Source organism: Prenolepis imparis, unplaced genomic scaffold (assembly GCF_030444845.1).
Source record: "Prenolepis imparis isolate NDT839.2.m4 unplaced genomic scaffold, iyPreImpa1.0 SCAF_4, whole genome shotgun sequence".
Classification (NCBI taxonomy): Eukaryota; Metazoa; Arthropoda; class Insecta; order Hymenoptera; family Formicidae; genus Prenolepis; species Prenolepis imparis.
In genome coordinates this window covers 1,735,102-1,758,802 of record NW_028141162.1, presented here as the reverse complement: position 1 = coordinate 1,758,802, position 23,701 = coordinate 1,735,102, and the positions used below count along the sequence as shown (strand labels likewise).

At 33.5% G+C, this 23,701-nt stretch overlaps 3 protein-coding genes across 10 annotated transcripts; 1 reads left to right on the top strand and 2 right to left on the bottom strand.

The window, feature by feature from the left end:
* Positions 1–564: 564 nt before the first annotated feature.
* On the top strand, positions 565–1,327 carry LOC145934685 (uncharacterized). The gene is made up of 2 exons (XM_083035327.1): positions 565–682; positions 855–1,327. The coding sequence occupies exons 1-2, from the start codon at positions 586–588 to the stop codon at positions 992–994; spliced, it is 237 nt and encodes a 78-aa protein (XP_082891453.1). The 5' UTR covers positions 565–585; the 3' UTR covers positions 995–1,327.
* Positions 1,328–1,703: 376 nt separating this feature from the next.
* Polybromo (protein polybromo) lies at positions 1,704–15,808 on the bottom strand. Of its 8 annotated transcripts, none has more exons than XM_083035263.1 (27): positions 15,653–15,808; positions 14,613–14,729; positions 14,269–14,514; positions 14,020–14,148; positions 13,756–13,935; positions 13,239–13,683; positions 13,014–13,126; positions 12,809–12,907; positions 12,541–12,603; positions 12,304–12,456; positions 12,066–12,233; positions 11,823–11,986; positions 11,455–11,749; positions 9,521–9,726; positions 9,095–9,434; positions 8,412–8,996; positions 8,147–8,304; positions 7,593–7,765; positions 7,337–7,509; positions 7,105–7,176; positions 6,064–6,246; positions 5,578–5,700; positions 4,701–4,941; positions 3,632–3,782; positions 3,495–3,544; positions 3,102–3,219; positions 1,704–3,000 (listed from the first exon to the last, which is right to left on the bottom strand). In XM_083035263.1, the coding sequence occupies exons 2-27, from the start codon at positions 14,715–14,717 to the stop codon at positions 2,781–2,783; spliced, it is 4,953 nt and encodes a 1,650-aa protein (XP_082891389.1). In that variant the 5' UTR covers positions 14,718–14,729; positions 15,653–15,808; the 3' UTR covers positions 1,704–2,780. The 8 variants fall into 8 exon arrangements, with proteins under 8 accessions (XP_082891389.1, XP_082891390.1, XP_082891391.1 ...); XM_083035264.1 differs by lacking the exon at positions 15,653–15,808 and adding an exon at positions 14,981–15,123; XM_083035265.1 differs by lacking the exon at positions 15,653–15,808 and adding an exon at positions 14,958–15,100.
* A 358-nt stretch (positions 15,809–16,166) lies between these two features.
* Positions 16,167–23,692, bottom strand: Hip1 (Huntingtin interacting protein 1). The gene is made up of 18 exons (XM_083035271.1): positions 23,272–23,692; positions 22,889–23,101; positions 22,560–22,623; positions 21,509–21,866; positions 21,361–21,422; positions 20,959–21,233; positions 20,656–20,852; positions 19,943–20,081; positions 19,787–19,874; positions 19,581–19,669; positions 19,306–19,509; positions 19,047–19,227; positions 18,650–18,937; positions 18,261–18,502; positions 18,019–18,171; positions 17,799–17,899; positions 17,396–17,625; positions 16,167–17,313 (listed from the first exon to the last, which is right to left on the bottom strand). The coding sequence occupies exons 2-18, from the start codon at positions 22,928–22,930 to the stop codon at positions 17,150–17,152; spliced, it is 2,877 nt and encodes a 958-aa protein (XP_082891397.1). The 5' UTR covers positions 22,931–23,101; positions 23,272–23,692; the 3' UTR covers positions 16,167–17,149.
* Between the last annotated feature and the right edge of the window lie 9 nt (positions 23,693–23,701).

Here is a 23,701-nt window from a genome sequence, read left to right as displayed (position 1 = left end):
ATACGATATCGAATTAAATATAGAGTATACATCATAAAAAATGGATACCTATTTTATATAGAATAAAAATTATAAATATGTAAATATATATATAAAGTTTGTATTGTAAAATACGAGAGGTTTTTGTCGCGATCGCGAAGATTTCAGTCATGCAAGTTTCTCTAAACAAAATCAGGATTGATAAATCATATCTTTGATTCTTTAAAGACAAAGATACAAAAAAATTTCACTGCAGGAGTATAATTTGCCTCGCATATCTTGACGACAGTGTTTTATTAACAAAATTAAAAAAGTTATCTTGATACTTTCGCGTTGATGGATGGCGATTATTAGCAAAAGATTTGTACAATGATTTGCATAAATCGATCAAATCTACAGATAATAAGAAGTTGCAGGCGATTTGTCACAAGTACGAGCCAAGTTTGCTTTAGACTATTTTATCGAAATACATTTTGATGAATATAATTTTCTTCGTATTTTATATATATCACTTTTTTCACACCAATTGTATATCAAAGTTTCTTTTGTACAGAAATATGTAAAAATTTAATATGAGTAATCTGATTAGATACTTCGCTGTTAAAAATGAAAAAGGAATTAAGCGACGAGGACTCGGAAAATGTGCAAGAGTCGCCGCGAATGAAGCAGTTTCATGAAAAACTCAAACTGCAGCCGATACCAAGTATATACACACACATATATATATATATAATTGATAAAATAATTAGTTTTATAGCAAAGATATCAGCACAAATTCTTTTTATAAAATACAAAAGTTTTTCTATAAAAATCTGACTATGTCTAATTGTAAGACTCTCCGTAGTTTTGTAACTCTTTCTTAATTTAACATATAGAAATAAAACAGCGGGAACGATTTGTGGACTTGGTGTTAGTGGAAACTGATCCCAGAACTGGAGAGTTAATAACAAATAGCGAGAAGAATCCTACTAAATGGGGAGACTGGCAACACAGTGGCAGAGTTAGCGATTTTTAAAGACATTACATTTTCTATAAACCATATGTGTATATATTTGAAGAACTGAAAAAAGGAATCCCCTTTTACTCTTCGATAATATAATACAATCAATTTATCACTGCAATTTATTTGTGGAGAATAAGTCAGATTCAATTTTTTCGACAGTCAATGCAAGTGAAGCGATATAAATTTCTTCGATGTAGGAAAATGTAAAGTTGATGTGTTATGCACATATAAGAAAGTATCTGTAAAACGAACAAAAATTTTATCGGCATAGTAATAAATTACATTATGTAAAAATAAAGTATTTTTTTGCTAGATTAAATTTTAAAACTAGTTTTTAGAAATCACTGCGAGTTCGTTAGAAACTGTGTTCTATATATTAGATATACTATTAATTTCAAATCATTTTCTTGTGAAAAGTTTCTGACACTATAATAATTTACATATATAGAGAAGTTTGTGTCATGTAGATTATCGGTATATTATGTGTACAAAAATATACGATACTTTGTCACAAGTACTAAATAATGTATATTAGAGAGGATAACAAACACATTTTAATACATCAAATCAATTAAATTTCTCGCTAGTAATGAGTTGAGTTAACGAGTAACGAATAATAGAATCAAACTTTGTGTAAAAGTATGAGGCTTTATCGATGGCGTATTAATCAAATTTAAAAGTAATCTTTATGCTTTTTGTTTATAAAATGTATTTCACGATGTCAATAGCAGCGAAAATTTATTTAGCCAAGACATATAATAAATTCAGGACTCCAATATTAAGCCGTTTCGCGTAGAAAAAGAGAGCGTAGTTAATCCTACAAATATAACATCGTATCAAGAAACATATGTACAGAATACTGTAGTAAAAATCTCATCTCATATGTGCCTCAGCATGTACGTTTTGAAAATTCTCTTCCAATTGTATCGAGAAAAATTTGTCCTAAAAAATAATCTACTATGAGGTATTATATTGTTGCGTACAAGATGAAGAGGAGGAGAGAGAGAGAGAGAGATTTCGTCCTTCTTGTACTATTATATATAAATAACAGTAAGTAAAATCATTTGATTAATTTCACCTTTCTCAATATCTTCTGAGAATATTGAAGCAGTATTAATAAAAGAGCGCAAGAGACATATCATCTCAATGTTTCGCAGAGATTACTGTAGTTTCTATATACATATACAACTTCCTACACTATATAGGCATTTTCGCGCGCGCGCGATGAAGATTCATTTTTTGTATTTCTTGATACAAGAATATGTATTATTTGCGCTATACAGAAAGTATAAAATTTTGTTCGAAAAGTGAAAATGAAAATTAGCACAGACGTATTTACATAAATGATTGTTTTCTAGATAGTACGTGCTTTGTTCTCTTATGTACATACATCGTATATTTAAATGGTTAAATATACGGTTAAAAGTTCGTAAAGAACAGAATTTTTTTTAACGAGAATTAAAAATAGAAAGATAAAAACATTTAAAAAAGATAAAATTTATCGCTAATTATAAAAATTTCAAATTAAATATCTCAAATAATTTTTGAGATTTACAGAATATATATATTTTTGGTCTAAAATTTCAAATAAACTTATCTCTCTGACACTGTATATAATAAAATTAAGAAAAAATAGGTATATGTAAGCCAAAAAAAAAAAAAAAAAAAAATTCTCTAAATATAAATATTGTAACATTCAAATGATTGAATATCATCAGTCTTTCGTCTAGCGTCAACGGATCTGTATAGTGTAGGTTGCATTGCGCGTCAAAAATTATAAATCTTAACAATTTATAAACTATAAAGTTTTATTGATGGCTAACACATCCCGCATCATCATGTTTCTGAGTGTCCACAAGGCGTTCACTACATTCCCGTGATTGCCAACGCCGTTGCCTAACCACTCGGCGGGCAGCTTCGCCCCTCCTTCGGGTATTTGCGTGTTATCCGGATTGGCGTTCATCTGCTTGTCCCAATTTGATATGTAACGATTATCCACATTTAATCCTTCGATATACCTGTACGTAAATGGAAAAAAACATTATTTTTTTATATATATTTTATTATATATTTTGTCAAAAAAAATTGCAAAATGTGTATTAATGTTTAAAAAGCTTACCTCAAATACGCATCCGAATGTAATACGCGACTTGGTCTCGGTGGTACCGCGACAAACATCGGTTCTGGTTGCTTACCGGCAGGTACGCTGTTTGTCTGAGTCGCGGCCGCTGAAGTTTCTGCGAAACGTGTTTGTTTTTTTCAACTTTTATTCGTATCATATGCAATTTAGCGCAGAATTTTATTGTTGTATATGTAATTATATATAATATATATATAATCCCTAACAGCACACATGTTCGAAAGATGTTCAGAGGACATCCACAGGATGTTAAACATCCACAGGATGTTAAACATCCTCTGTGCTGTTAGGAGGATATTATATATATATTATATATAATTAATATAATATTATATAACAATATAATAATATGTATATAATATATAATTTTACCTGTTTCCATCGATGATAATACCGTGGGTCCTTTCGAAGGCATATAATTTCTGCAAGAACACACGTAATTAATATATGTATATTAATGTAGTTTACATAACGCGATATAAAGAAAAAGCAAGAAATAATTTATATACCTGCTTCTTTCGGCGGGCGGTATTATACGGCCGTGCGATTTGAGGATATGCACCTCCTTGACGTGTCTCGCGAGTCTCTGTACACTCGGGAACGGCGGAACGGATTTCTTTGTTCGGCCGCAACCGCGCCATTGGCATTGAAACTCCACGTCTGCGAAATATATTGGCAATAATGAATTTAAATGTTCTATTTTCACAATTATAGGTATATTCTTTTCAGCTTAACTGACTGCACTAGTTCAGAGTTTATCTCTTTCCTTCTAATATGGAGTAAAAAAGATAAACTCTGAACTAATCAGAGTGTATACTCAAATTTTGTAAAAACATTCCCTAAGAATTCCCTGATCTTCCCGGTATTTTCGTTTAAAATTTCAGGTATAATAAAAAATTTTGTAGATGCAGCTTTTTAAAAGTTCCTTCATTGTATACGCTTTTTAATATTTTTTATTCATACGATTGGAAAGTTATCAAGAATGCAGTTTTTCTAACATTTAATATTGATTTATTAATTGTAAAATTAAATTAAAATATAATATAAAATAAAAATAGAAAACAAAAAATAATTTATTATAAACGTGTTAAGGAATATTAATTTATTTAAATTAATAATTTATTAAATTATTATGTATTTTATTAAATTATTTATTTAATTATATATTTATTAAATAAATAAGTACTAATTTTTTAAAAATATTACCTGTTAAAAAATTGAACAATTTTTTATGAAACTTACACAAGTTCTTGATACTGAAATAGATCGTCAATAAAAAAATCGCATAAAATTTTAATAAAAACTTAAATATTGCAAAGATGTGTAAGACATATGTTTCTTAAGTGTTAATTACGAGTAAAATTATCAAAGGGACAATTTTTTTTTAATCCCTGAATTCCAATCAAATTCCACGAGAATTCCCTGATTTTTCAAGGTAAAACAAAATTCCCTGAGAATACCAGGTTTTCAAGGTTTTTCCCGAAAGTATACACCCTGCTAATGCAACCAGTTTAGCTGGAAAGAACCTCTTGTGTGGGCTTCACGTGCAGGAGCTTCCTCTCGCAGGATCGTACTCACCGTTAAGAGCGTTCGCGAACGATGTTTGTACGTGACCGGTCTGCTCCGCGATGCAATGATCGATGCAGTCAGTCATGTCCTCGAATTGAAAGTCGCAGTTGTCCCAACAACACTCGTACACAACATCCTGCGTAGCATTCGCGCCTATCGTGGTCGTTCCCTTTAGCTGGCCGCCGTCCTCGTTTATTTTGATCGCCCGTTCCTCCCAGATTTGCTTCTCCCCTGCAGGCAGCTTCCTCCACTGGAACGAGAATCGTTTTACATGCATGAGAGTTATGTCTCACGTTGCTTGTAATTTGCGAGAGAGCATACAATCGGCAAAACCATTTTTCCAATATTTTGAAAACTAGTTCGACAAACTGTTTTCAGATCACGGCTACTCTCTTTGTTCGCAGAATAATAATGCAGAATAAAGTTTATATACATAAAGAATAATGACTACCATACAAATTACAAATTAATATGGATGATATAAGTCACACAATATACAATTTTATAAGAGTTTATATATACACACTACTGTATTATACTGTGAAAGAATATAGAATTTGCATTATTATGCATTTACATAGGACAGCTGTACCTGTAAGAATAGAGAGTAGCCGCTGAGATGTAATATAATTTCATTTTGGATAAAGGACCAAGTATGCTGAATAATGTTTAATGAGCGTATACAAAAAACCAATACAAAGCGAGAGCAATTCTTTACACGACCAATTATAAATAGAATTTTTACAAGTTTTTAACGCAAATTTGACGCCCAAATCGAGGACAATCATAATTGTGTATAAAGAAAATTTATTCCGCATACGTTCCTTTATCAAAGATCCATTTCTAATGAACAGTAAAAAATCAAGAGTAAAAAAGAAATAAATACCTCGTTGCCAACAATTCTGCTAATCTCTCCGAAGGTCGATTCAGGATTGTTTTGTGTAATCTGCGTTCGCATTTTACTCGAATATAAAATATAGCCCGTAACTAATTTCTTACCCGCCGTTTTCTAAACAGAAGAAGGAACACAAATTATAATGCCACCGTTCTCGTGTGTGTGTGTGTGCGTGCGCGTATGTATATATGTATGCGCGTATGTGTACGTGTGTGTGTGTGTGAACAAACATATTGTCTTTAATATCTTCCTCTTTAGAGCAGTCACATCAAATTGTCGATCTATCGTCAAGGCAAGTGATATCTCAAACGGTGCAAAAAAAAAATTAAATGAAAAGAGAGGTATGTATATGCTGGCATATTTCTCTAAAAATAAAAAAGAAAGTGAAACAAAACAAATAGAATATGATATGTGACGATAGTTGATAAAAGTGAGGGAAAAAAAAGAAAAAAAATAAGTGGTCACGGTAAAGCCTACCTTCTTAGTCGACACAGGTGTTTGAGTATTGGAGAGCACCGGTTGAGCTTCCGTAGATCCAACGGATGGTGGACCACCAGCATCCATGCTGTCCTCCCCAACTCCTACTCCCACTCCCACTCCTAATCCTACCCCCATGCTTAGTACATCGGGTTCCAGCTTCGGTAACAATGGTGATGCTTCCTACACCATTTAGGCTTATGTTACCTTCGTTTCTCATCCATTATTACCGATTGCAAGATATATTTTCGTGACTATATATTTCTTTCTCTTTCTCCAACGGTAGAAGTTAATAATTTACGATAACGTCGTCATTCTCTGTCGCGCTCGTCTCCAAGAAAAGCTACCGCGAAAAGTTCCCATTAATAATTTCTCTCTGAAGCTCTGTAATATCTAATCTCTAATTGTGAAATATAGAATCCATACTCATTTTTGAATACCGATATACATATCTATATGCATACGTAAGATGCAACATGTACATTCGTTTTTTTTTTGTATATATATATATATATATATATAAACAGATTAGTCGATATATATATTCTAAAGCGAATCCTTCTAAACTCATTCTTACATTAGTTGGGTTAGAATGACATGGAAGCAAGATCTTTCGGTGGTGCTTTATGCTTTTCGTAACATATTAGCAATATAAAACCCAACAGGTGCTCTGATTCAATTGTCGAATACATAAAATCGCTCGATCACACAGACACTAACACATAGTTGCACATATAAACGAAACGAAAGGAAAAATGAATATGCCGGCATAGATCGAAAATGCATGCGTGTAAATGCATTCTTGTTGATGTAATAAAATAATCGTACCACACGCAAACAATTCATAGATCAAAGGAAAAGACATGTAATATGTCTCTTCTTCTCATATATAGATACATATATGTGTATATAAAATAGCAAAATATTAGCAAAATTCGATATTTTAATTAGCTTGCGTGTGATCTTGAAGGAACGTGCGGCTGCATATATTGTTCGTTATTGAAAATAAGAGATGTAAAATTTCTGGATTATAGCAATTACCATTTCAAACTGTGCCGAGCTGGGCGTGACGGGCTTGACTTGATTTTGCGTCTGAGCCACATCGCTCGAAACCTATAACACATACAGGACATGCAAAGCGATAACTTCATTTCAGTTAGTCGCGTAGAAATTGTAGAATGTATCCTACTAATTTTGCTATACCGAGAGATTAACGTTTATGCATATTTGTTAGTTAATATTTATAATTTTTATATATATATATATAACGTACCTTGGCAGGATTGATAGGCCTTCGGAAAAAGTAGATCTCGTCTTCGGTCACCGTCGGTGAGTGATTAAACTTCTTTAAACCTTCCTGGCTTAGTTTTCTCATCAAGCTTTTGCCCTCGTCGTATAACGATTCGCAGATGAATATATCATCCTCTGGAATCTCCGTCGGTCTACCTGTATAATCGCGATAATGTATATAGTAAATTTGTTTCTCTTATCAATCTTGTTCGTGATTATCGGATAGCGAATGTACTCACTACATATGTATTCTCCGTAATCGAGAACGGCACACTTGCCAACAATAGCTACGATAGGATGAGTGCCGTCTACAGAGGACAGAAACAATTCTTGCTTATAAAATAATTTCGTAGGTGTATGTGGCACTTCTGTAGGCATTAATAACCATGGACCTTTGAAATAGCACTTTCCGCTGAAAATACAATATCATATTATATTATATATTATATTATATATATGTATATATGTAAGAAATTAAAAAAAGGTATCGACAAAAATTTAGATTTATTTTTTATGTATTTTATTTTCATTTATGTCGATGTATTTATTTTTTATTATATATATATGTAAGAAATTTAAAAAATATATATGTATTTATTATTTATTATATAAATGTAAGAAATTTAAAAAAAAGTATCGACAGAAATTTCCATTTATTTTTATGTCGATGTATTTATTTAGTCAATTACCAATCTTTAGCTAAGAAGAGATACAAGTAAAGAACGAAACTACTTTTGCCGGAAAACGCGATGTAAATGTTATAAGCATATTTGAACACAGATTTATTACTCACTCTTTGGTTGACCATATAGAGTCGACTTGTGCTATTTGTTGTCTACCTCCGTCTGTCGCTACGTAAACGAAATCGCCCGTTTTTACAGATCCCGCGCACGAGTTGTACTGCTCGTAGTATGTATTTTCGGTATCTTCCGGATTATACAGTATCACATTCTGAACAAGAAATGTATAAAATGTATGAAATAGTGTAATTAAAATAATTAAGGGGACGAATATGAATGATCGACATTTAAGATAAGCGAATAAGAAAGATTACTTACGGGTCTCTCCTTTTCCATCAGTTTCTCTCCTTCTTCCAGCTCTGCAATTTCTTCCTTGTGCTTCTCCAATCGTTCCTTGTATACGGAGATGACTCGTTTTGGTTCCAATGGTTTCTCTCTAGGAACTAATTTCAAATGATCCGGATCGAAATTCCAGACCTTGATTTTCTTGAAGGATCTCGCTTTCGTGGAATAACGCGATTCGCATACGTAGACATCCTTCTCCAGGAAACCTTCCGGTTGCATTCTGAAGTAATCCTTTACGCTCAAAACACAACATCTACCTGCTACCTTGGCTAAAGGTACAGCCACATGGGCGTCACTCTTAAATAGTTCTTTGTCCAAGAATTTCCGCGACGCTACATGATACGTTTCGCTCGGTCTATAAAAGAGATTTCCGTACAACATTTGCTGACTCTCCGCATTGGTCCAAAGTCTTTCTATGAGAACCACACTATACTCCATGCCTCTTTCGGAAGGCTCAACGTATGCAAAGTCACCAGCCCTATACACTTCTTGATTGAAACTCATGGAACCTCCATTATCGCTATTGTTCGTTTCAGTATTTGTATTTGTTTCCGAATCCTATAGCGAAGTAAATATTTTAAGTCGCAGTTTAAACAATAATATTTCTCGAAACAGACGTTTACGTCTCGTGTGAACCACAAGAGAGTCTGACTTACCTTTGTCTCATTTCCATCACAGCTCTCATCTTCATTAGGTAAATTTAATTCCTGTTGTTGCTTTGTCCTTTTGAGTTCTGCTACTTGAGAGGACAGATCGAGGAGTGTGTAATTTAACGCCGGTGAATGTAACAGATCTCCCGCACGGGTTGCCTCGTCACGAGTACGCAGAAAGAATGCCTGAAGCTCCACGCTATCCTCAAATGGTTGCGAGTCTGTGCGCGATAGTCTCCGTGCTCTCTCCAGGCACGTGAAAACATCCTCTTGGAACCGATCTAATCTTTTGTAAACCCCTCGATCCAATCTTCTCTTGATCAGATCCAACGACAGCCCTCGTATCCTATTGTTTTTAATAATATAGACACTCGTTAATAAAATATGAATGAATTTAATCTAAAGAACAAGATGCAAAGTGTGCATTCGTACTTTTTTCCATCAACAATGTCATGCTCTGGAAGTTCTGCCATCGAATCGGAGTAGCACCTTCCCTCTTCATCCTGATGATTATAAAGCGCGGTGAATATCGTCGCCAGTATCTCTTGAACCGCAGCGGACACATCAGGTACACTTTCTTCGTCCTCGCTCAGCTGTAGCTTACTTTGCAACACTAATCTTTGTAGTATTAAAGCATCCTAAAATATTGGTTATGTTGTCATTTACGGCAATAAATACTCGCGCCAGCTCTCATCTCCTAGATAGAGATTTCAACGGGCGCGATTATAACGAGAAACACAACGTATAAATGATATATTTTACTTCTGTTTCGCTCTTCTTATATCTCTTTCGTATGTGTTTATCTAATTCCTTGTTTCTCAACAAGCGTATAAAACATGGTCGGACCTTTAATGGATTTTGCGCCGCGTTCAATGCATTCTGCTTGCTTTGTACGAACATTCTTTCGGGATTTTCGAACACGATTACGAGGGTATAAAAGATTCCCTCGTGGAAAGGAAATAAAAATATCCACGAAGAATTACCGTAAAAACTCGTCTATTCGGAAGATAAATAATTCGCGATAAAAAATATCTTAATTGGTCTATTAAGGTTAAAACGTGCAAGCATCATCGAGATCAATATATAAACACATTATCGATAATTTTTTTTTTTTTTTAATTTATATGTCACGCGCCACATTTTTCACGAGCGTGCACGATGCATTTTTACGGCAAACCGAGACTCTCGGCGAGTCTTGGAGCGAGCGACGAAAGAGGAGAAGCCTCGCGTAACCTCCAAAAATTCGGAGCACCGTGTAAACAGAGGCTTTCCATTTTGCCGCGAAATTTCAACTTTCTCTTATTATACTCGTACACTTTTTACATCGAAATTTCCCAATATATTTGTGTTATTCTAAAATCTCTCGACCATATATTTTTTTTTAAATTAAACTTTAAACCGATCTTCATTGAATTTGCCAAACATAAATGATAAATATATTAATATAACACTAACATAAATTATTATTAATATAATATATATTATAACATAATATATATTATAATAATAATTATTATTATACATAACATAAACGATAAATATATTAATATAAATGTTTTCTTATTTTTTCTGCTCTAATATAGAAATAATTATAGATTATAGATTATTGAAATAAAAAAGAAATTATTTTGAAGATATATTTGAGAATCACTTCTTTATAAATTAAATATTTGAGATTTGGATTGGAATTTTAAACACAATATTTAAAAAATATCCAATGTCAAAAAGAATGAAATGTTATCTTAAAATGCGCGTTTTTTGCGCATTAATTACTTTTTATGAAAATTAAAACAGATTAAACTTTGCAATTGAAAACTAATAAAAAATTAAGCAGTTATATATTGTCAATCTTTTTGCAAACTTTAATTTTAAGTTACTTGACTTTATGCCAAATTTTTGAAATATTTCTATTATTAGTAACATCAATAAATTATCTCTATAATATAATTTTTTTTAATAAAATGAAATATAACGTATACCTTTATATATAGAATATTCTGCACTATTTTTGTGCAGTATTTTTTAACAACAGATTTTTTTATCAATTTTTTGTTAGCAAAAATATCGAGGTATCATTAATTATTGAATTACAATAAATTGAGAATAAAGAAGTCCTTTTACAAACTACACTTCAGGAACTAATTGCAAACTATATCTCTGCTGGATTACAAAACTACATTCTTCAATTAATTTTAGATGGAATTTAACAGAATTTTTGAAGCTTAATCACCAATATTTTTTATGTTAAAGATTGTAGACTATATGATAAATGATGATCTCCGAAAAATAAATTATAAATTGATCAAAAAATCTGTCATTATAAATTAATAATAACAACATACTTACAAACTTTTAAATATACAAACCTTATATATTTGTGAGTCCGGCTCATTATACTTGCACGCGTTGTCGAACATTAATATAAAATCAGATACTAGCTCATCCAAATTTTCATATCCATTATTCTTTAAAATGGAAGCTATCTTCTCCATATGTATAGGCTGCTTTATTACCTCATAATAATCTGGATACTCATTTTTATTTGGTAATTTCATGAAAATTAGAGATAATTGTCTTCCTTTTGCATCGTGATAGTCTTTTATCGTATCATATAGAGTTCGTAATTTTTGCAAATGAAGCGGTACTATTTTTTTCGGTCTCCTAAACATAGATAGAAGTGAAATATAGAGAAAAGAAAAAAATCTTATTCACTTCTTTACATAAACTAACATACCCGACATTTCTAGTTGGAGTTGATGCGGTAGATTTGGATTTGGACGTATCTGGCAAAGGTCCTAATTCTTTTACCTTATCCATCAAAACTCTCTCCAATGTATTAGCATCTTCATATATCAATGAACCTTCCTCATTATATTGTCGGCAATTATTAAACATTAACTAAAAAATAACGAAAATATCCGTAAGCGAAATATCTACCATAAGACTTTCAAAGTTGATCAAATTATGAAAATAGTACCTTAAAATCCTGTATTAATTCACTTTCGCTTTGATATTTCTCTGCTTTAATATTGGCTTCAATCGCTAGCATGTCTATGGGTTCAGCTATCACTTGGTAATAATCTGGATATAATTTTTTGGAAGGCTTCTCCATAAACATTAACATAGGTTGCCGACCGTCCTCGCACTGTAAAACATTATAGCACGCTATATGTCGACTGATCAAGTTGATTGTGACGTATTTTGGAATTACTTACAACGTATTCTATGACACACTTGACTAATGTGTACAACCTCTTCTTCAACGGTATATTGTCTTTGTATTTTCCTCGCGTCAATAAATTTGAAGCGCGTTTAATTAATTTAGGTTGATAGGAGCTATTCTCGGATTCGCTATCCGAATCGGAATCCTATGGAAAATTAAATATATTTACATTTTCTAGAAAAAATACTGTACATAAAGTCGTGATTAACTTGATGTCGCAATATATTACCTGATCAAATTCTAGAAGCTCTTGTACTTTCTCCTGCATTATTTTTTGCAGTTTAACAGCAGACTGGAATCAAATGAAAAGATAAATGTATAACTGTCAATTATTATACAGTAATATTTCTCAATTTAATATAAAATTATTTAAAATTTAAGAGTTTGTGTTATATTTTATATAATAAAATTAGTTTTAATTATTATACATATAATTAAAAATAATTACAATTAAGTTAAAATGTTAAAGCAAAATGTTAATTACATAATTGTATTACCTTATATAATCGAGAAGTATGTATGTTATATTTCTTAGCATTCTCAAACATGATATTCATATCTCCAGCTACTTCGCTAACAGTACCATACTCGCCTTTCTGAAAAACATGATTTACATATAAAAATACAGATAACAAAAGTAATACTTTATTAAAACATTATGCTTTTGATGTAAAAACTATATTGTTTCATAATAATACATACCTTTATTTTTGTACGTATTTGTAATAAAGATATAGGATTCTTAATCATCTTATAGTAATCGGGATATAATCTCTTTGATGGAAGCTTCCAAAAATATTCGCTCATTCTTACACCTACAAGCACAATATTATACATACATACATATATAGTTGTATCACGAAAGATTCTGTAATACTTGTGTAATAGGTTATATTTCTTTTTTACGTCACATTATTATTATTATACCTTGATTATTAGGAGCTGTCCGTATGGTTTGAAATAGTTGCCATTGTGGATTATCAGCTTCTTCAGTCTCGGCGGGTTCTTCCTCCTCATCGTCACTTTCGTCATCCTCATCGAGTAAGGATGCAGTTTGCGCTATTAACGATTGCGCCATGGTACGGCTGCCTCTTTTGCTTCTAGTCGATGGTGCAGTTGCAGCCATCTTGGGATTGTTACTACTTAATCCGCCGTCTTGTCTCCTTGCGGCCGCAGTAATAATCTTCTTCAAGAGTTTGGCATCTTTATAGATTTGCGAACCAGGCTCATTAAACTGACAAGCGTTGCGGCACATGAGCATTAAATCTTTCTCCATATCGCCGACCGAACTATATGCGCCTTCCTGAATCTTTCTTGCGATAGTTTTCAAATCGATGGGTGTGTCAATGACATCGTAATATTCAGGATAAAGCTGCAATGTTAGACATTTCATTAACAAATATGATAAGTAAATTTAGATTCAGTTTCAAAGAACCGTGCAAACCTTTTTGGATGGTTTGAGCTGAAACATAATATGAAGAGATCTATTATTGTCAGTAGGATCAGTCGCCGTCATAACTGCTGCAAATAAGTCTTCAAAGAGCTGTATAGTTTCTTCGTCGAGATTTGCAGAACTCTCGGAAGTATCTTCCGCGTCGTCTTGTCTCGCCGCCGCTCTACGAGCCTTAAATGTACATCAATATATGTATTAACATGTGTGTTAATGTATTTATATATGACAAAGATTTCAACGAATCGTTAAAATTACCAATCTCCCGACTTTTAAGATAAGTTTTCCCTTAGGTTCCGGATCTTCGTACTCCTCCGTGATACGATTTTTAGTATTTACACATAGCTCCCATAATTCAGTCGCATCTTTGTATTCAGGAGATGTACGCTACAAAAATTATGCAACAAATATATCAATCACCGAGAAATAAATGTAATAACAAACATTTTATACGTATATCAATATTCGCATAAACTGGATAGATTGATCAATGCATGCGTAACTTACCATGTAAAAGGCTTTCGCATTGTTCACCATAAGCTGAATATCCGCAGCGAGATCGTCCATATCGCGATACTCGTCGGTTTTCAGCTTCTGTTGCACTTTCAAAAGATCAATGGGATTGGAAACAACTTCGTAATAGCCCGGTTCTTGCCTGCGTTTGGGCACACGTATAAACGCGTCGCACAACAAGGTTCCATCCTCCTTTTTTTGATTACGAAGTACATCGTACAATTGTTGGCACAAGTCACTCTACATATACAAGGCAGAGAAATAACAAATATAAGAGATTACGAATGGTAAAAAGCGCACATACATATATATACCCACACACACACACAGACACTCACAGGATCTAATTTTTTCCTCCTCTTCGTTGGTTCAGGTGGAATATCGTCGCCGTCGTCCTCTGTCCCGCGACTCGCCACCGACGATGTTCTACGACGTTTGTTCATCCTCTGGCGTATCTTAAAAAGTTACACAAGATACAAATGAATATGGGGAATCCTTATAGCAATGTATCTACAACAGAGATTCATCACACGAATTATATATACGAGATCGGTACACGTAATAAAATTCGCAACGCGAAAAAGGCAAGGCTGTAACGCTTCTCGAGCGAGACTATCCACAATTTTGTAAACAAATGTACGTATGCGCGTACACACACATATATATATATACAATTCGCGTACGTGTGCGCATAAAATGTATGTACATAAAAAGGGTTCTTGAACTGAAACACGAAGCTTATTCGTCGAGATCGTCGTTGCGCCGTTATTATCGGAAATATCGCGGCCGAGAGAGGTCCGGAGATATTCTCTCTCCCTAGAGGAGGGGGGAGAGGAAGGAGAGAGAGAGAGAAGGAGGGAGAGAGGGGGGAGGGAGAGAGAGAGAGAGAGAGAGAGAGACGGTTGGGAATTTACACGGGGTCCCAAAAGAGAGACACCAAGGGTCTCGCGACCGCGGCCGACGAGTGCGTCAACGTCTCTCGCGCGAATTCCTCGGATACGTCACACATATCGGGGGGGGGGGGGAGGATACAATACCGGAGGAGATACACCGCAAGATACTCTATCTCTCTCTCTCTCTGGCGGCTCTAAAAAAATCTCGCCGCCATGACAAGTCGCCACTGTGCCGCTGTTCGAAATGCGGCACCAGCTTCGAACACGAGCCGGCGAGGAAGCTCACTCGTCACCGTCATCGATCAACGTCGTCGTCCGGGACGCCCGTAGTTTTGTCCTCGCGAACAGCTAGCTAGATCCGCATTCCGCGAACAATCTCTCTCCGTCTCTCTCCCCCTTCCGAAGAATCGCCGTCTCGCGATCGCCCGGGCGCGACGAATTTCTTTTCTCCTTTTTTTTTACCACCATTCCGCTCCGCTGCTCACCTGTCCACCCGCTACCACGTAAGGAGATTCTCATTTAATGCGCAAACATAGGTCTGTGTAGATTCCCTTCGAAAACGCGCGAGCTACAAGCGCGTTACTGCGCTTTTACGTCCGCTGCGTACCAGGTGGACGGGACACGTCCCGATCGACGCCATGCTTGCTCCTCCGGTATAGAAAAAGTACGCGTGTCGGTACATCTCTCTCTCTCTCCCCCCCTCGCCCTTCTCTTTTTCTCTTCAAATGCTCCATGTGTTTATTATTTGAAGATACGAGATTTCCACAGATCTTGTGTCATATCAAAAGTGATAATTTTGAGATAAAATATCTTCTCGGTATAGTAGGAAACTGTAAATAGCTGTAACGTGTTACGATGGGAAAATAGAAGCAGTATAACATGATATTCCGAGAGATATGGAAAGAGGACAACTTTATATATAACAAAAAAATATATACATATATATATATATATATATATATATATATATGTGTAGTTAGCATGTTATACACGAAAATTAGCAACACAGATGATTCTCGATGATTTATTGAGAAAACTGTGTTCATAAAATAACTTTGGTAAGACTTGTTAGAGGAATTTTATGTTAAGTTTTTTATATACGCGCCGAATATGTATATGTACATACATTTTATACATTTCGGCATTTTGGAATCTCTCGGCGGTGAAAATAAAAAAAATTGTGCTTTAATAAAGCCTAAATTAATCGTTACACGAAATACAAATCATCTACTTAAGAGAGAACAGAAGAGCGCTTTATGCACTAATAAAGTTAATCTTTATAAGTTTAAATTTTTTAATATTGCCTACTTGACAATCCTCTTTAAGTGTATATATTCATTTTTTAGGAAAAGACACGATTCTCTTATAAAATTACTCCAAATGTAATAAAAAACTTGGACATTTTGAATTTCATTGCTCGTTACAATATTCCTTTTGGAAGATGTACTTTATCTCATAAATGCTCGACGATACCATTCGAGAAATAACGTGAAAAAATTTTATATCAAATTTTAGATTAAAAATGACACAATATAAATTATTTCTATATATAGCCAGTAAATATATAAATGTATTTGAGCATCATTCAATAAAGTACATTCACAATCAATTTCTACAAGATAGAAAATTATTGTTGATCTTCGAGACACGCAACATGCATGATATATAAATGCTGAGACTAAATGAATAATAAGTTTCGTTTCTAATGACGAAGAAACAAATTTTCTTCATAACATTAGTTAGTTTAGTAAACTAATTTACATGATTGCTATAATTCTTTATCTACATCAAATTTTCGTGAATATTTCGCTGAATATTCTTAGTGATATATTGTGTAAGAAAATTCTCGCTCTATAAGCTCTGTATCTCTGTAGCTCTTTCTTTTTTGCTCTACAGTGCTACATAGTTTCTAGAGATACAGCGTTATAGAGCATTTTTACAGAATAGATCCGTTAATCTGAAAACTCAAATCCATTGCTTGCTTACGCCTCGTTGTCACCATCGAGCTGATAATGATAACGTCGAAGAGCGGCTAAACGTAATCTCTCAGTTTCCAAAGCCTGTTCCAACTCCAAGATTCGAACTTGTGCCTCCATTTCCAGTCTCTTGGCCTGATGTAAGCTGAGATTAGACATATCTAGATCTTCTACAGGAATTTCGAATAAAATAATATTAGACAATGTTACATGATAGACAGAACACATAGTTAAAGTTTTCAAATCGAATACCATTTTCCTCGACAAGATGATTGCAACTCTTAGCAGTCGCAACAACATTTGCCGTAGCCTGAGTCACTTCTCTCGAAGCCTTGGAGAGCTCACTTAAATTGTTACTGTTTCTGTCAGCTTTGACTCTGCTAGCAACTACCAATTGGGCAGTAGATGCTGCGATTCCTTGCGAGGCAACAACCAATTGTTCAAATTTACCATTGCCCAATACAACTTTGTCTGCTGCTTCCCTGTAGCAATACATAAATTTATATAAATATACATTTTATATGTATAACAAATGTATGTGTATATATACGTATATATTTTAATAATACATAAATATTATATATAAAAATACATAAATATATATTTTAATGTCACAATATTAGCAAAACAGAAATTACTAGGCAACTATACTTACAACAAAAAGTTTGCGCCCATAGCAATCGCCTTTGCTGCTGAAATAAGACCCTCGGACCATTGATGATTGCGTTTGTAAAACTCGGTAGCCGAAGCGGTTCCCTGAAGTATCCCCATAATATTCCCCATCGTAATTTTTTTCAATGACAATAGAGTGTATTATTATCTAATAATATAAAAGCGGCAATATAAGTAAAATTATTAAAATAAATTTTCCATACCCTTCCCTGTTCCAAAATCTCTTTCTGTAGCAAGCGAGACCTTTGCACTAATTTCCTTATATACTTCATTAGTTCCGTGCAAGAATCCAAGATCTGTTCGTTCACTTTTAATTTTAGACCAGAGTCCGCCGCGCGTGATTTGTCCAACATATCCTGTAAATTGCGTAAAAGTAAATCACTCTTTCCTGTTAAAAGTAAATTATTCGTCTCTTTACTCGTATAAATACGCTTATAATAAGCACCTGTATTCTTGCAACCGCCTCTTCTATAGCTTTATCCATACTCTGCAACTCATTTTCCACCAAGTTTCCAATAACTTCCACATTGTTTTGAGTGCTCGATAATGCATTTATGAGAGACGAAATCTTTCGTAATTGACTTTTGACATTCGCAATTTGTACCATGGTCATGGAGGATTTTTCTTTAATATAACTCAATATAATTAAACTTTGCGAACCTAATTGTTTGCACTCGTCGGCAAATCCTATACAAATATAATTTATTTTAGATTAACTGGAGACTAACTATACATATATATAAATGATATAAATTTTTTCCACACGTTCTCAAAGTTTATATAAATAAATTACTAATTGTGTCATCATCGATTTGTCATGATCGAAAAACTTACGATCGGCTAAACCGATATCTGTCGATGTATTCGAAGTGGATTTTGCATATATCAAATAGAGAGCCAGCAAGTATGCGCTGTGTATAGCGGTGCGAATCAGCGTTTTTCCCTTTGTTGTATCGGATAAATAATTATTGTATGCCTCCTCTAAATCGTTCAACGATTTCTCCGTCGGCTCCAACAAACTTTCGAGATAATCGGGCGTACAGGTCAGTGCCGATATGGCTGGATTATCGATCGCGTGCATCGCATGATGTAAAATAGATTCCGCTTCCGATACAGCATTCACTATAATATAACATGTGAATATTATTTTCTTTGTTTATAATCCCATATAAATGATGTTAATAAAATTATCGTGTGCATTCGATATTATACAATTTATTATAATACTCACGTAATAAATCAAATAAAGCAGTATTGGCATCCATTTTTACTTGATTGCGGGATCGTTCGGCATCGGTTTCTAAATTTACTATTCGTAAATCCAACTCCTCTTTCTGCACCAACAAGTCATGAAGATCTCCTTCCAAAGCCGTCTTCTCGGATGTAATAAAATCTATTTTTGCCGTTAATGCCTATAACGGTGTAATAAATTCTCTCGTCAGTATAAAATAGAATAATTACAAATTGAAGCGTCAATTAAAAATCTTTACCAAATTTTCGGTTTGGACGGCGTCCAGCCTCTTTCTAACATCCTCTAAATCTTTGCGTGCCTGCGTTACTTTCTGTGCTTCCTGCTCTGCCGATCCTTGTCCTTGAAGTAATTCCTGCAGTCTTTCCTCAGCCTTCAACGTTCGGCGTTCGGATTGCTCTCGTGATAGCTTCAATCCTCCCAATTCTTTGTCCAATTCGGCTTTCTTTATACACAATAAATCATGTCGTAAATAAGAGATAAATGATCTCATCGTCATCATTGTCAAATACTTACCTTTCGAATCAAACTAATATGTTCTTCTCTCAATTTCGAATAAACATCTTTTAGCTTTTTGAATTTTTCCTCTATGACTTCATTTTTTTCTTAAAAAGTTTAATATACATACAAAATCATTATTTGTTATATATAGAAATATTATATATTTCTAATAAGTAAACAATAATAATCATAAAGAAATTACAAATTAAAATTTTACTAACCTTCTATTTCTTGAAATCTTTCTAATATAGTCACGTTTTCCTTCATTAGTTTCTGACAAGTTTGTTTCTCTGCCACGATTTCATTGCTCTAAAATGTTTGCACGATATAAATTAATGAAGCAGAGTACAATTATTAAATGTGTGTAGTGAATTTACCTTAGAAGACAGTATCGATTCCAGTTCTAGAACACGACTTCTAAGATCTGCAATTATTTGTTGATGCTCTATGAAAAACCGATTTATTTCTTGCCTTTGGCGACCATTTACTTGATACAGATGATCAATAAGACTGTCTCTAAAAGAATACACATTTATATGCAAAAAAGTTTTAAATTATTACAAAATACATTATAATTTCTGATAAAACTCTTATATAATTCTAAAACATCTCTTATATATCATTATAAGATCACAAAAGAAATGTTTTGAAGAATAGTTTGTAAAAAAGAAAAAAAGCCGAAGAAGAGCATATAAAGAATGACTCGTATATTTCCACTGCTAAATACATTTCAAAAATTATTTCAAATAATTGATATATTTGCTTTTGTATTCCCATCTTGACATTCTTATACACCACATGCAAAACTAATATTCACTGCGAGTATTAAGTTTAGAATCTAAAAAGAACTCTTTTATATAACTAAATTGAGATTTGTTATCCAATTTATGTTAAAAAATGTGTTATCTTATATATCCAGTTTATCTTTTAAAAAATATTATATCTTAGATATGACATTTTATTCAATTTACATTAAAAAAAAATATTGTCTGTATATATATATGCTATCTTATCCGCTTTCCAATTTATGTCAAGAAAAAGAAAAAAAGAAGAGATAGATAAGAGGAAGATAGACGCGTAAATCCTATACCTTTCCGCAAGAGCATCAGGTGATATCGAGCCATTTCTTGTATTCGTAGAATCCAATTGATCGCCCGTAAATGATCCTGTATCAGACGTATCAATAAGGTTTTCTATGGCAGTCTCTATGGATTCTTCTGGTGGAAGTATTACTATCGGCGTGACGTATGATCTCAGTTCGGCTTGTATCAAAAAGTTGGGTGGGTTCTAAAATATTCAAGTGCAAAAAAATTTCATATACACCGCATATTTCGTGATAAGACGAACTCTCGTCTGATAATCGTGTCAACCGATGAATTGAAAGGAACATTACCTCGGGTAACGACGGAATCGCTATTAAATGTTTAAAATACTGCATATGTTTAATGGTATTGTAAAAGCTCTTTAACTCGTGGAACTGCTTCGAAAATCTATCGCGATGTCCGGTCAACGTGTCCGCCGGGAGGGCGCCGTGAAGCTTAAACAAGATTTTCACAGAACAATCGTACAGCTGCGAAGCGTCTTGGATGCAGGGGATCAAAGGTGCGAGTCTGCACTGTCCGCAGGGTGTCATCGAATTGGAACGCGACAAGTCCAGTGAGCCGAAGACTATAATATTTGGTAAAGAGTTCGATAAATGCGCTGCGGATTACGTGGAAGATTTATATCTCGAAGATAAAAATATATGCGAGAGATAATTGCGTGTAAAATTTGATGCAGTCTATTCCCAGCATACCTGCATGCTGTAAGTTCAAGATGTCATCCATGTAATCGAACATCTCGACAGACATCTGGAAGCTAAAAGGATCAGACGTGTATATATAAGTATACGGAGATATATAACATATAGTATTGAAGCGAGATGTAAGAAAAATGTAACTCACTATATATTAATATCATTTTCTCCAATCGCCTCTAGTTGCTCCGGCGTTACTTGCAAATTTCCAGGTAAGCGCGGATTCCGTTTATGATAATCTAATTTAGTGATTAATAGTCTTGTGTACAATTGTATGAGACGGCCATAGCCCTCCCTAAGGTGTTGCCATAATTTCCCAATATCCTCCAACTTGCCACGATACCGCTGAGAATCGACGATAACCCGAGAATGTCCCTCACGTAACACTTTGTGCAGAACATGACAAAATTTCCATGCAACAATCTGATTCTCTTGTAACGGCTGCCTCAACATATATGTCCAAAAGATAGCACCGCTCTTTTCTCGATATGTACCAATAATCGCACCTATTTATTTATAAGGAACTTTCTCTTCTTTCTCTTAGATTTGCCTTTATTCGTCTTAATAATAAATGTACGACTACACATATATTTTTAAACAGGGAAATGATATTTCGGTTAATTACAATTGTGCTCCAACAAAACAAATTAAAAACTGTTCTAAGAATTATTTTAGTTTTTCATAAATTATTTTTTTCGATTATATAGTTCTTCCAAAATTATTTTCTTCTAGTTTTATTTTTCTATTGAATTATATAATTTTTGTATTTGCAATTTTTATTCTTTTTACATTTATAAAACTATATCAAAGTTTGTTTCCTTCTTTCTTATTATATATTATATTTAAAATAAAATATTAAATCTCTCTCTCTCTCTCTCTCTCTCTCTCTCTCTCTCTCTCTCTCTCTATTGCAAACTCTTTTTATCTTTTGTTTTTATATATTAAAATATCATAAATTATGATTCTTCTATTCTTAACATTTTCAAAGTTACATTTTTGTCAATTAATTAAAATAAACATTCTTTAACTTTCTATTTCTGTCTTAATTTTTTAAAATATTTAAATTATAAAGTTTGAATGAAAAAGAAAGTATTATAATAATATTGTTATAGTTACAATTACAATTTTCATTCGATTAATGAAAAGAGTTATTGGTTCTACTCAATTTCTACAGATTTTCTAAAGTAAAAAAAGGATACTTCGCACATGTTTCTCCTTTACAGGGGTTTCCGTCACATTTACAGCTTTCCCAATACTAATACTCTACAAACAATAAATATACATTTATGATAATTTAATAATTTAAGGAAAGAAATCATAAATTTTAGTATAAATCATACAAATTTCAGTATTAATCATCTAGAGCAAGATTTTCTTGTACGGTTTTTAAATGGGGACTCTCAATATATCATCTACACGACTTCCAATTCATTCAGGATATAAGATAATTGTTGTATCCCTAATATATATGTATATATGTGTATATGTATATGTATGTATGCATATGTATCATAATCTGTAAACTCACCAGTTGATGAAGCTGCTTATCAGTCAGTGGTATCGTGGTCATGATGATAGCATAATAAATTCACCAAAAGGGAAGATATAGAATACAAAATAATTTCCACTAAATGCGAAAAGATATTATTCGTCAATTTATAGATCAGCTCGCATAATTTCCAGACAGATATAAACTGTAAATTGTTTTATATATAGCTGAATGTATATATTATCTGCAAAACTGTAAAAATTCAAAATTATTATAATTTTTCATTATTCACACAAAAATAACAATTCTTTGCATTGTGTATTGTTTACAGATACATAAAAAAAATAGATATATTTAAAATATATGTCTCCTCAAGAACGAGACCTCGGTCGTTTGATCTTAGAGAGAGCACAAACACATACCTGAAGTCTCTGGAATAGATATGTAAACTCCGAGTTCGAACCAGTCACTTTCTGCTCGTGATTTCCTCGCGAAGGCATGTTCGAACGATAATTACACACGCCCTCGTGAAATATCGCCTCGGATGTTCTCGCGGTGTCTTACAAACGTCTTGACAGTTGCGTATGCATTATTCCACGAATAACTGCGACTCCGCTCGTGGGTGGAGTATTGGACACGCTTCTTGTATATAAAGCGGATCTACGCGAAAGGATGTGCGATGGCCTACGATTTATATCCCAATTATTTAAACCACGTTTCGACTACGACGACACTTTCCGGCCGATTTACGGAAATGATTCGACCGAAATGATCGGCACTTGAAATGACAGATAATTCGCAGGAACCGTGATAACAAATCCGCACGAATATATACATATATATATATATAAT